Source organism: Ornithorhynchus anatinus, chromosome 11 (genome assembly GCF_004115215.2).
Source record: "Ornithorhynchus anatinus isolate Pmale09 chromosome 11, mOrnAna1.pri.v4, whole genome shotgun sequence".
NCBI lineage: Eukaryota > Metazoa > Chordata > Mammalia > Monotremata > Ornithorhynchidae > Ornithorhynchus > Ornithorhynchus anatinus.
This window is the reverse complement of record NC_041738.1, coordinates 38645620-38657204: the sequence shown is the minus strand read 5'-3', so window position 1 is coordinate 38657204 and position 11585 is coordinate 38645620. Positions and strand designations below refer to the sequence as shown.

General features: G+C 43.0%; 1 protein-coding gene across 4 annotated transcripts in view; it reads left to right on the top strand.

Moving 5' to 3' along the window:
- The window catches only part of ZFHX3 (zinc finger homeobox 3), a 255905-nt gene that overhangs the window by 85221 nt on the left and 159099 nt on the right, over positions 1 to 11585 (top strand). For 2 of the 4 annotated variants that reach the window (XM_029075779.1, XM_029075781.2), the window contains one exon: positions 4309 to 4805. In XM_029075779.1, coding sequence (XP_028931612.1) covers positions 4309 to 4805 — 497 coding nt within the window. Of the gene's footprint in view, positions 1 to 7; positions 83 to 2296; positions 2366 to 4308; positions 4806 to 11585 lie in introns of those variants that run through there. The other 2 variants (XM_007672413.4, XM_007672422.4) reach the window with 2 other exon arrangements.

Here is an 11585-nt window from a genome sequence, read left to right as displayed (position 1 = left end):
AATGGGGATTGTTGAGTCAGTAGAATGTCTGTGCGTGGATTGGTTATCTGGCTCTCGGCGCCTAGCATGGCGTCATGGGCACGTGAGTACTACAGATTATTATTTTTTTTTTTAAATCCAGACATCCATGTATTTAAGAATGGGAACCCTTAACCTTTGTCAATTTCCCTTATCAAACCAAGATAATTAAAGGAACTTGACAGAGCCCACCGAACCAACTCTGACAAAAAGCAGTGTGACAGCCAAACTTCCTCTCTCTTGTCACCTATGCCCCTGCCTAGGCCTTCGGACTCTGGCTTGCCTTCACTACTGTATACATTCTTTGACCTTGTTAACCTTTTAAGCTTGGGCATGGGCTATCTTGAATGATATCCCATTACTGTCAGAGCCCGATAAATGCCAAAATTGTTCGTGCCTCTGTCCTGTGATAAGTTTTGTTTAACTCAGCATTACCCTGAGTCGTTAGTGCTTGCCACGTCCAACAAGGTGTTTCACTTTATGTGGAGTCAGTGAGTTATTTTGCTAATATAGTTTTACATTTTTTATTTCCCGGTGTGTTCCCGAAATTTGAGGCCCTAATGACACTATTCAGAGGACATTCTAGAGCTTAAAATCAGAAATATAAATTGTTTGTTTTTGGGTATTAAAAAATATTTTACAAATTGGTTAATCATTCAGGGAATCATTTCATTTTTCTCTCCTGAAATGAGCCACATCTCTAGAAAGCAACACCACGTTTTTTGGACACAGGGTCTTAAAGAATTTGAGTGCTTTCACATGGGGAAGAGAAGCCTGAGGGGGACCAAAAAGACTTCAAGTATGTACAAGGATATTATTTAAATGGTAATGAGCAGCTCTTCTACTTTTCCAGTGCAGACAGGACAAGGGGAATAGGCTTCAGTTAGAGCAGAATGCACTTAATAAAATTATAGACAATTCTGGTTAAGGATTGAAGAGAATTGGAGCAGTGTACCATGTGTGATTTGAAGGCTTGAGTGCTATTTATTCATTCAGTTGTATTTATTGAGCACTTACTGTGTGCTGAGCACTGTACTTAGCGCTTGGGAGAGTACAATATTACCACAGACACATTCCCTGCCTACAACGAGCTCTGACCGCCAGTCTCCATAGAGAGGGTGGTGGGGAGATGGGTCCTACCTGGAAGCAGGGGAACTGATTAGGTAATATGTAAGATCCCTAACGACCCTTTGGCCTTTCTTAACCTGGATGTAGCTGAAACTGCAAGCAGAGGAAGGGGGTAGAGGGGCAAAGAGGGAGGCATTAGGAATGTATGAGTATTCTCATTTGTAGGATTATTTAGTAAATACTAAATAATCAGGACCCCCGCCCCCTTTACTTCTGCACCAGAACAAACCTCTTACATTGTTTTAAGAGCTCTGTCAAAATCCGAGTCAGAGGAAAGCTTTCTGAATTCCCATTACTTGCCTTTCCTTGCAACACCGGAGATGGCCTTTGAGGTGACCCTTCAGAGCACAGCCCTAGCTGGACCTTCAGCAAATGTGAGGATGTAAGTATGAGGTGACACAGCTGAATAAACTGAAGATTATGGAATGAAGAAGGCTGTGAGGAAGATATATAGATATATATATGTATATTTTTTAATCGATCCCTGATCGGACAAGACCTCCTTCTCAGTGTTTTAGGAGAAGGGTTTAATTTAAATAAAACAGAATTTAGTAATGAAAAACAAGTGCACGTACATCAAAAGAGCCACACCTTCATAATGTGAATCTGACTGTGCTGTAGAAGGTCTACCTTAGCTGTCCTTATGATATTTGAGTCTCTAGATTCTTGTGCTCTGGTAGCAGAATATCCAGTTCTTTAAGTGTTACTTCCCGTTTAAAATTTTTGATCCTGACCATCCCTTGGAGAGAGTCAGGGCTGTAAAGGTTGCTAGGGACTGGAGGAGGACCAAGGGAAGTGGTTAATCTCTTTAGCATCACCTTAGGATAAAACAGATGCTCTATTATCTGGTATGGGTTATATGGCTATTCTTGGAGGTAGGAAAGTCAGCCCGATGACTTTTTCACATCTCTTCAACCTTCTGATCCAGGTTGTCTTTCTAAGCAAGGCGAGGAAGTGTCCTTGAGTGTGTTCATTAGACTCCCTTAGGTCACCAGTCGAATCTAAAGCTTTGCAAGATTTTAGTGAATCATAATGGTCTTTGGTCAGTTGAAGACATGAATATGTGAGCCTATATATAAATGTTAGCCTGTGCTTCCCTGTGGCATTGTAATTCATGTTGAAAATTTTCTTCCTTTAAATTTAGACTCATATTAAGGGACCTCTTAAGTGATACTGAACACTTGGCCAGTTCACAGTGTCTCCAGAGTTAGGATCTGAAGTGAGTTTTAATCTTCATGCCACTCAACTCCTAGCTTCACTTCTCTTTCACTTCTCCCTCTGCTTCTGCTTCCCAGGGTCTAAAAGGGGACAGTAGAGAAATTGGTCCTATTTGGTTTTTTTGGTTTGAGAACTAACTTTGCTTTTGGTTTTTAGGACAATCAGCCAGTGTTTGAAAACTCACTTCCCCTGGGGTTTTGGGTTTATAATAAGAACATGAGAAATATTTATTATTTCTGACCATGAGTATTTTTTCTCATAGTATTTAAGCATTTACTATGTGCCAGGCTCTGTACAAAGCATTGGGATAGATACAGTCCACGTCCCATGTGGGGCTTACAGTCTTAACCCCCGTTTTTCAGGTGAGGTAACTGAGGCGCAGAGAAGTTGTGACGTGCCTAAAGTCACATAGCAGACAAGTGGTGGGGCTGGGATTAGAACCCAGGTGCTCTGACTCCCAGGCCTGTGCTCTTTCCCCTAGGAATTATAGTGTTAGGAATATTAGGACTATTAGGAGTATTTAAGGAAGCATAGACTCATCATCTGTCCTGCACTCCCTCAACTTGAGCTGTGTTTTTCTAGAACCTTTTAGCTCTGAGCATGAGAGTCCTCCTAGAGTATTCTCTTTTTTGTGTTTTATGAATACACCAGGCCCTCTAAACATTCAGAGCTAGAGACCTTTTCTTTTATGCCCTGCCCTAAAAAGATAGTCATAGTTGGGACTGCCAGCAGGAGTGATGGCAGAAGATGTGAGGAATAAGACAGCCCCAAGGCATTCTGGATTATGTGCATAAGAGATTTGTGTGGGTTTTTACCCTCTCAAGGGGTTTCAAAAGCAAGTAGTATATTTATCAGCATTGTAGAAATGCCTCCTTGTGCTGGATGCCTTCAAGCAGAAGAGCAAGAGCAGTAGCACAAGTGGGAAGTCATTGAAGAATGACATCTCTCTTAGTCACCAACTTGGAGTGTAATCAAACAAGCAAAAATTGACCGGGCACAAAGGATCAAATTTAGCTATTGAAGGAAAAATAAATCTTACTAACTACTGTGTGTTGGGGGAAATGGGGGAGAGAGATGCCGGGGGAGGGTGTGTGCACATGTGTTTTTGAGGAAGAGGATGGAGAAAATAGTCAGCTGCTGGGCTCTCTGCTTTTCTCTATGATTCCAGATAGGGGAAAGAAATCCGTACTGTGAACTTTTTCTAATCCAGTGAAAAATTAGCTCGCTGTGTTCATTTACTGTGTCTGAATGCAAGACAGCTCTTTGTCTGGGTCAGTGAGGAACTGAAGCAACAGGATGTGTGAGATAGGAAGGGCTTTTTTTACCCATCTTCACTGAAATGCTTGCTGCCCTTTTCCTCTCTTACCTTCAGTTTTGATTCTTCCCCACACTTGGGACCCTTTATTTTCCCACTACTTTCCTGCTAGTTTTCTTGGGAATGGATATGTCTGCCATTTTAAAATATTAGGTTCAGATGAATACCAGAATCTGGCCCTGACCTACACTGGATATTTGATATATCTTTGGATGCTGCTTATAACTAGTCTTCAGCCACCTGCCCCGCATTTTAGGCTTCGTAGTTCCCGGGGTGACGGTTCCCGATCCACGTGTTCAGATTCCAGCGAGTGACTGAGGGTGGGTCTGGTAACAGTTTTTATTGTGTTTTCTTTTTCTTTACCGTAGCTTTCTCGCCCAAGGTAGTCCAGTGTGGTTGGAGCCAAGTGGAGTGTGAGAATTCGAACACTGAGCCAACCTCCTCTACAGGGTTCATTGCTGCGGGTTCCTATTGGAAGAGATATGTGGAACAGTCGATGCCTTTTCTCTTTCTCCTTTGATTTGGGCCTGCACTGCTTGCTTCTGACTACAGAGCTTGGCAGGTCTAAAGGAGGACAACCGATGGCAACAAATACCCTTCTGACATGTTTTTCTCTCTCCTTTGTGCAGTGGGCGGCGAGATACCCCTAGACATGCGGCTGGGGGGCGGGCAGCTGGTGTCTGAGGAGCTGATGAATCTGGGCGAGAGCTTCACGCAGACCAACGACCCATCCCTGAAGCTGTTTCAGTGTGCAGTGTGCAACAAGTTCACCACAGACAACCTGGACATGCTGGGGCTGCACATGAATGTGGAACGCAGCCTCCCAGAGGATGAGTGGAAGGCAGTGATGGGGGACTCCTATCAGTGCAAACTGTGCCGCTACAATACCCAGCTCAAGGCCAATTTCCAGCTCCACTGCAAGACAGACAAGCACGTGCAGAAATACCAGTTGGTGGCACACATCAAGGAGGGGGGGAAGGCCAATGAGTGGAGGTTGAAATGTGTGGCCATTGGGAACCCCGTACACTTGAAGTGCAACGCCTGCGACTATTACACAAACAGCCTGGAGAAGCTGCGTCTCCACACGGTCAACTCGAGGCACGAGGCCAGCCTGAAGCTGTACAAGGTAAGGCCTGGTCTCTTCACCTTCCTCGCTGAGGGTACCGAGAAGCTCTCGGGCGGGGCTGCGGATTCCCTTTCTACGCAGTTTAAGAAAATGTTTGCAGGAAAGCCGTTTTGCCTCTCTTCTTACCTTCAAAATGATTTGGAAGCAAGCAAGAAATAAAAAGGAAAAGTGAAGTAATTCTCTGCATCCTCGTTCTTCGAACAGGTGTAGCTTGCTGATCTGATTGACCACTTGGCCTAATTTCTGGATGGTGGTTTATCCTCAGTTGGAAACGGTATCTATTCAGTGCTTCCTTGGTGCGCAGTGCTGCCAGAGGGACGTGGGATTGTAGAAAGAAGTAAAAGATGAAATCCCTTCCCTAGAGGAGTTTTCAGTCTCACGTTGGGGGAGAGGCATAAACTGATGAAATAGCTTAAGGATGAACGAATAGATTAAAAATAACTGCCAAAATATTTTAATGAAAAAAATGCATTCGGGCTGAAGTGACGGATTAGGGCGGTAACCCTGGGAAGGGACGGGTTGGTTTTTCAGGGATTAGCTGCGCTAGCAAGTAGATTTTTAGGAGGGCATTGAAGACGGGGAGCGATGTGGTTTTGTGAAGGTGATTTTAAGCAATTAAAAGCACCCTCATGTTTGTTCTGCCACCCTTTTCACTGCAGTTATTTTCCTATCTCATATGTGTTCTTTGTCGTGATGTATTTTTTCCTGGCTTTTGGTCACCTGCTTCCTGTCCTCTCCTCCCTGCCCCCCCTCCTTCCCCTTTAGCATCAGCATCCTTTAGTCTTGTCTCCCCTATATCACTCTTGAGTCTGTCTGCTCCCCCCTTTTCCCCCCAACACCTCTGTCTCCCTCCACCTCTCTCAACACTCCACACCTCTTCAAACCCCATAGGCTGTAACTAAAGAAGAGCTACAGATACTGTAAATAGTCCTTTCACTCGCACAGCAGAATTGCTCCAGACGTCTGTATTGATTTTCACTGGACTTAAAGCTTCACCTTTTTCTCTAATCATTCCATAATGGCTTTAGTATGAACAATCAGGTACAAATTGCCATAAATCTAACCAGCCTCACATCACGAGCCTCCTACTCCAATTGCAGCCAACCTCTCCCTCCATTTTCCTCAATTTTATTACCATTCCTTCTTTCCTTTTATCCATATTCCCTCTTTTCTTTATCTTTGTTTTAGCGAACGCCACATATAGACTAACTTTTTCCCTCATTATAGTTGAATTTTGCCTTGGTAATTTTAAATAGAGCATCCGAGGAGGTGAAATTAGAGCCTTATATGCTCCCTCCATCTCTTTTGCAGTTATTGACATGAAAGTGAAATGTGGTTCATCTAAATGTATCTCTCTTTATTTGCGGATTCGTAGGTGGCAGTCTTAACGATAACACCATATAACAACAATATGCCTGGCCATGCACATAATGAAAACGTCATTGTTAGGACAGGAGCTCCAGTAAGAAAGCTTGTATTCCTGGAAGTCCAGGAACAGCTAATTATCTTATTGCACCGTAAACCCACATAAATAGTAGACATGGTTCAGTTCTCCCCTCCAAAACTGCAAATCTTGCAGAATGAATTCAGTCAACCAGTAGTGTTTAAGGAACATCTATTGCATGTAGAGCACTGTACTGAGGGTGGTGCTTCGGGGAGAGTACAGTGGAATCAGCAGATGTGATCTCTGCTCCAAGGAATTTGCAATCTGGAGCTCAAGGTGGGAGATAGACATTAAAATAAAATCAAAGTGCCCAGGAACCTGCAGGAGGGGCAGATTGCCCGTACCTTCCATGATATTTCCCTCTGTGGTTTTCAAAGATCATAAATGCAAGGGAAATCTGGTTCTGAGAGACTTGGTTTGAGGAAAGTTTAAAAAAGTCCAAGTGTTGGAGCTGAGAAACTAAAAACTTGTTTGTGACCAAAATACTACCCTGAATAGAACTTTACCCTCTCTTTGCTCCAAATCAGAAGTCAGAGTTGATGTTCAGGAGCCTCTCTTTTTTTTTTTAATTATGCTTCCTTTCCAGAAAGTCTGGAAGCTTGAGAGATTAAGTTTAAATTTTACTATGTAGGCTGGGAGACGAGAGAAGACCTTTCTTTTCATAAAATTATCCTGGAGGTTCGTGAAACAGTGTTTAATAATAGGTATAAGAAGAGTCAGTTTAAGGTATTTTCTAGAAATCATGACATAGAAAGCATCTTTCTTCTCCTTCTTGAACTGTTCTCCCTCACCAAGTGTCAGTGTGGTGAGTGGTCCCACAGGGTCTCAAATAAGATGAAGATAGGCCTTATGCAGAGGAAAATATGTATGAATGTTGCTCGAGATGATTTGTCCTGACAATTGCAAATTGTAAGGAACCTCAGGAAAGAATTAATTGCAGGAAGATTAGGTGTAATGTAGACCAGTTATAATAATTTTTGCATAACTTATTCTTGTAAATAGTTCTTGTTTCGTCATTGAGGAGGAGATAGAGCCTTAGAGCTCCACATCCATGGTTCTTGTCGACTTTCACCGAAGGCCACTGTTATGTGTAGACAAGATTTTTCTGGGAGGAATGAGCTCATCACATCTCACCTTCTAGGTGATTAAGACCCAATTTCCCTCACCATAGAAGGTGCCACATCATGGGAGCTTTGTTAGCCCAACCATTTGGGGTGGGGGCAGGGTAGTCCATGAACCAGTTTTTCTTTTAGGCCCTGGTGTGGTCTGCAGTAAATTGAGATTGATTGGATGTTATTTTTCCTCTTGCTAATGTAATCCATTAGCCTGGCACATGCATAATCAGTTTAGAGCACAGTTAACTGGATGTAATCGAGTTCTTTACTGTCTGCTGGAGAAAATCCTCTCCAGATGCTGCTGACTTGGTGAGAGAAAGCACTGGGCTTATCACACACCCAATTCCCCTCCTTATTCTGACTTTTTTTTTGCCATTTTCCTATTAAAATACTTAGTATTGGCTAGTTGGGCCATACCAAAGTTGTTTCTGGATTCGCTACTCGTTACTGGAATCCAGTCCTGACCTCTGATTACATTACTTGAGAAATGAGTCCCCATGTCTATCATCCAGGCTTGCAGAATCCCTTTTTGAGAGTGAGTGTGGTAGTGAAGAGATGTGGGAGGAAAAGAAAGAAGCAGCAGCAGCGGGAAGGAGGAAAAAACACAGCTTTTCAGTGTCATTTATGGCAACACACCAGTTCCAGTACAGCGATTCACGAGGACTAGATTCTATAGGAGCTGTAACACGTGGCTGAAAATTCTGAAAAGTGGTATCTTTCATATTTCCTTGAGCGGCGGGGAGAAAAGGATGGAAGAGCCATAAGACAGAGAATGTGGCTTTGTGTTTTCAGCCATACTGTTGTTCTGTTTTATGCATAGTGTAAGCATTTAGTGAGTAACAATAGCATGATTGTTTCACTTAAACTTTTTTTGTGAGTTTTTTTGGAGAATGGGGTTAATGGCATAAAAAGGTATAGATGTCTGAAGAGTTGAGGTTCTTAGTGCTCAATAAATACGATTGAATTAATCAATGATTGGGGGCCTGGGAGTTTCTATTACACCAGCTAAACAGTGGTCTCTAAAACTGTTAGCCTTTTTATCCAGATAAATTCACTTCATTTCTCACCTTTTAATCAACCAACAGTATTTGTTGAGCGTTTATTTTGTGCAGACTGGTGTACTGAGTGCTTGGGAGACTACAATAGATTAAGTAGACATGATCTCTGCCTTCAAAAAGACCAAGTTATTTCCACGTTTATGCTGGCACACTTAGATTTTGAACCTCCCGGGCACAAGGACAGTGTCTAATTTCCATCTATGTTTTTTCTCTCATTGCTTAGTTCAGTGCTCTGCACACAGTAAGTGCTTAATACTATTTTTACTACTATCCAAACTCCTGTTAGATAGGGGGAGCCCCCTCCTTGCCTTCAAGAATGATGGTGCCTCAAAAGCGGTGGTAATCTGTGGTCTATCTTCGGGCTCATTCCAGGGCTCACAAGGGGTACTCTTGTCTAATTGGACAGTTTCAGAGTCTGTGCTGAGTTTTTACATTAAGTAATAATCTCAGTACACAGTCTCGCTGCTCTTTAGAGCATTTTCCCTCCCATAACCATATTGAAGTGTCCAGTAGGGCCTGTTGGGTAGCTCCTGGAAGAGAATTAGGGAGGACATTTGGAATGAGTGCACACCTGCCAACTATTATAATCTAGTTTTCCGTTTGATGTTTTTTCTACACCTGAAAATCATTGGGATGGAAATCTATTAATTTTAACAGGTAGACTAAGGCCCCCACCAAAACCCATTACACTAAAAACTCCCAGATGAAGCTCCTAGGCCCGTACTGACGTCCTTTTATTAATATGAAAAGATACAAAATGCAAGTACTCTGTGGGAGTGTAATAGTTGGGCCCCATCTCAACTTCAATGAAACCTGTACTCGTTCATGCTGTCTTCACAGTAACTTTTTACGTAGTTTGAAGGGGAAAGGAAGAATCCTAGGATAACAGGCCAATTGACTGATATAAAAAGAACATAAATTCTGCAGAGAATCTCTGTTTCTTGTTGACTGGGTGTGAGGATGCAGTGGTGTGTAGCTGTTTAGGAAAGGAGGGAAAGCTGCCCATAAAACTTATTTCATTATTTCATCTGCTTGTTCCTCTCTGTCCCACACTAGACATGCTCCAGAGTTCAGACGCACAGCTGGGGTGCACACATTGTCATATGGTGGAAGGGAGAGGCTGAAGATGCAGGAAGACAGACATGCATCTTGTATGAAATTGGCTTGCATTGTGTTTCAGTGTGTACTGAGTGGGGTGTGGTGGGAAAGGAAACATTGGAAGTTGCTAATATTCTTTCAAAACAAATTAAAGGCAGCCATTGACATGGAGGTAAATCGTTCATCCTTACCTCCCTACTTCTTTTCCTTGTTTGTTTTCTCTGAGGAAAATGAGCTGACCCTTCCTTCCTTCCTTCCTTCCTTCCTTCCTTCCTTCCTTCCTTCCTTCCTTCCTTCCTTCCTTCCTTCCTTCCTTCCTTCCTTCCTTCCTTCCTTCCTTCCTTCCTTCCTTCCTTCCTTCCTTCCTTCCTTCCTTCCTTCCTTCCTTCCTTCCTTCCTTCCTTCCTTCCTCTCTTTCTTTCTCTCTCTTCTCTCTTTCCTCTCTCTCTCTCTCCTCTCCCCCTTCCCCACCCCAGCCACTGCTCTGGTTGGATGTCGATGGATGCTTGAAGTGTGTTGTGGAGGTGTCATCTGGTTTGCATTGTATTTCTGGAACCATTCTCCTCACACCATATTTTCTCATTAGACTGGATTTCTTTCTAAGTTCCCCCTATAACTTGGTGGACCTGGGGTGGAAAGAGAAGGGGGCAGGGGGAAGGAGAGCAAGGGGCAGTTCCATTCCTGGGGTTGGGGTTTTTAAGTGGATAAAGGTTAGGCAGCACTCCTGTGATCACTGAATATTCCTTCCAAAATTTGCACCTCTCCTACTCCCTTGGAGTAACTAGAGTTGGCTGTTCCTTAAGTTGCTACCCTCTGCACCCACTAGATATCACAGTTGTTAGTATGTAATAAAAAATAACTTATGTTTGCCCAGAAACTTGGTCTGAAGGTTTTTAGTTCTGTCCATGTTTGAGCCTCTTCTAAAATAGAACAACACCTGAACAGCTGCAGAGCCCCTTTGCCCAACAGGTTGGGAGAGGAAATTAAGAGCATTACTGTGTAGAGTTAAATCTATGGGGAATGTTTAGAATGGAGGAATAAGACTTCTTGAGTTGGGATCTGCTAGTGCAAAGTTTATTTTCTGTGTGTGTGTGAGAAATTCTTACAGTGTAATGACAAGGTGTATGCAGAATTCTTGTGTTGCAAAATAAGTGCCTGTCCAATTGTCTAATGTACATATCCTGAACTGAAGATAAAAAATTTTGTCCTCGTGACCACAAATAAACTCATGATTCTTAATCAATCTAATTTTTTGAGCACTTACTGTGTGCAGAGCACTGTACTAAGTGCTTGGGAGAGTGCAGTATAGTAGAGTTATTGACACATTCCCAGACCACAATGTGTTTACATCCTAGAGGCAGTTACAGACATTAATAGATTATGGATGAGAGAGGGGTAAATAAAGGATGCAAGGACGACACAGAAGGAAGTGGGGAAAAAAGAAATGAGGACTTAGGGAAGGTCTCTTGGAGGAGATGTGCTTTTAATAAGGTTTTAGAGGTGGGGAGAGTGATGATCTGTTGGATATGAAGAGGGAAGGTGTTCTGCCCAGAGGCAGGACATGGTCGAGAGGTCAGCGGCGAGATAGATGAGATGAAGGTTGACGTTAGAGGAATGAAGTGTGCAGGTTGGGTTGTAGTAAGAAATCAGGGAAGTAAGGTAGGGGGCAAGGTGATTGAGTGCTTTAAACCTGATGGTAAGGAGTTTCTGTTTGATGCCAGAGGTGGATGGGCATCCACTGGAGGTTCTTGAGTGGGAAAATGTGAAATGAACGATTCTGTAGAAACATGATCCGGGTAATAGAGTGAAGTATGGACTCGAGTGGGGAGAGACAGGAGGTAGGGAGGTCAGTGAGTAGACTTAAGTAATCAAGGTGGGTTAGGATAAGCACTTGGATTAATGTGGTAGCAGTTTGGATGGAGAGGAAAGGGTGGATTTTAGCGATGTTGGGAAGGTTGAACCTACAGGATTTGATGACAGAATAGGTGGCTTGAATGAGAAGGATGTCAAGGATACCGCCAAGGTTACGGGCATGGCGTTATCAAATGAACTGGTTTGGGTAGGA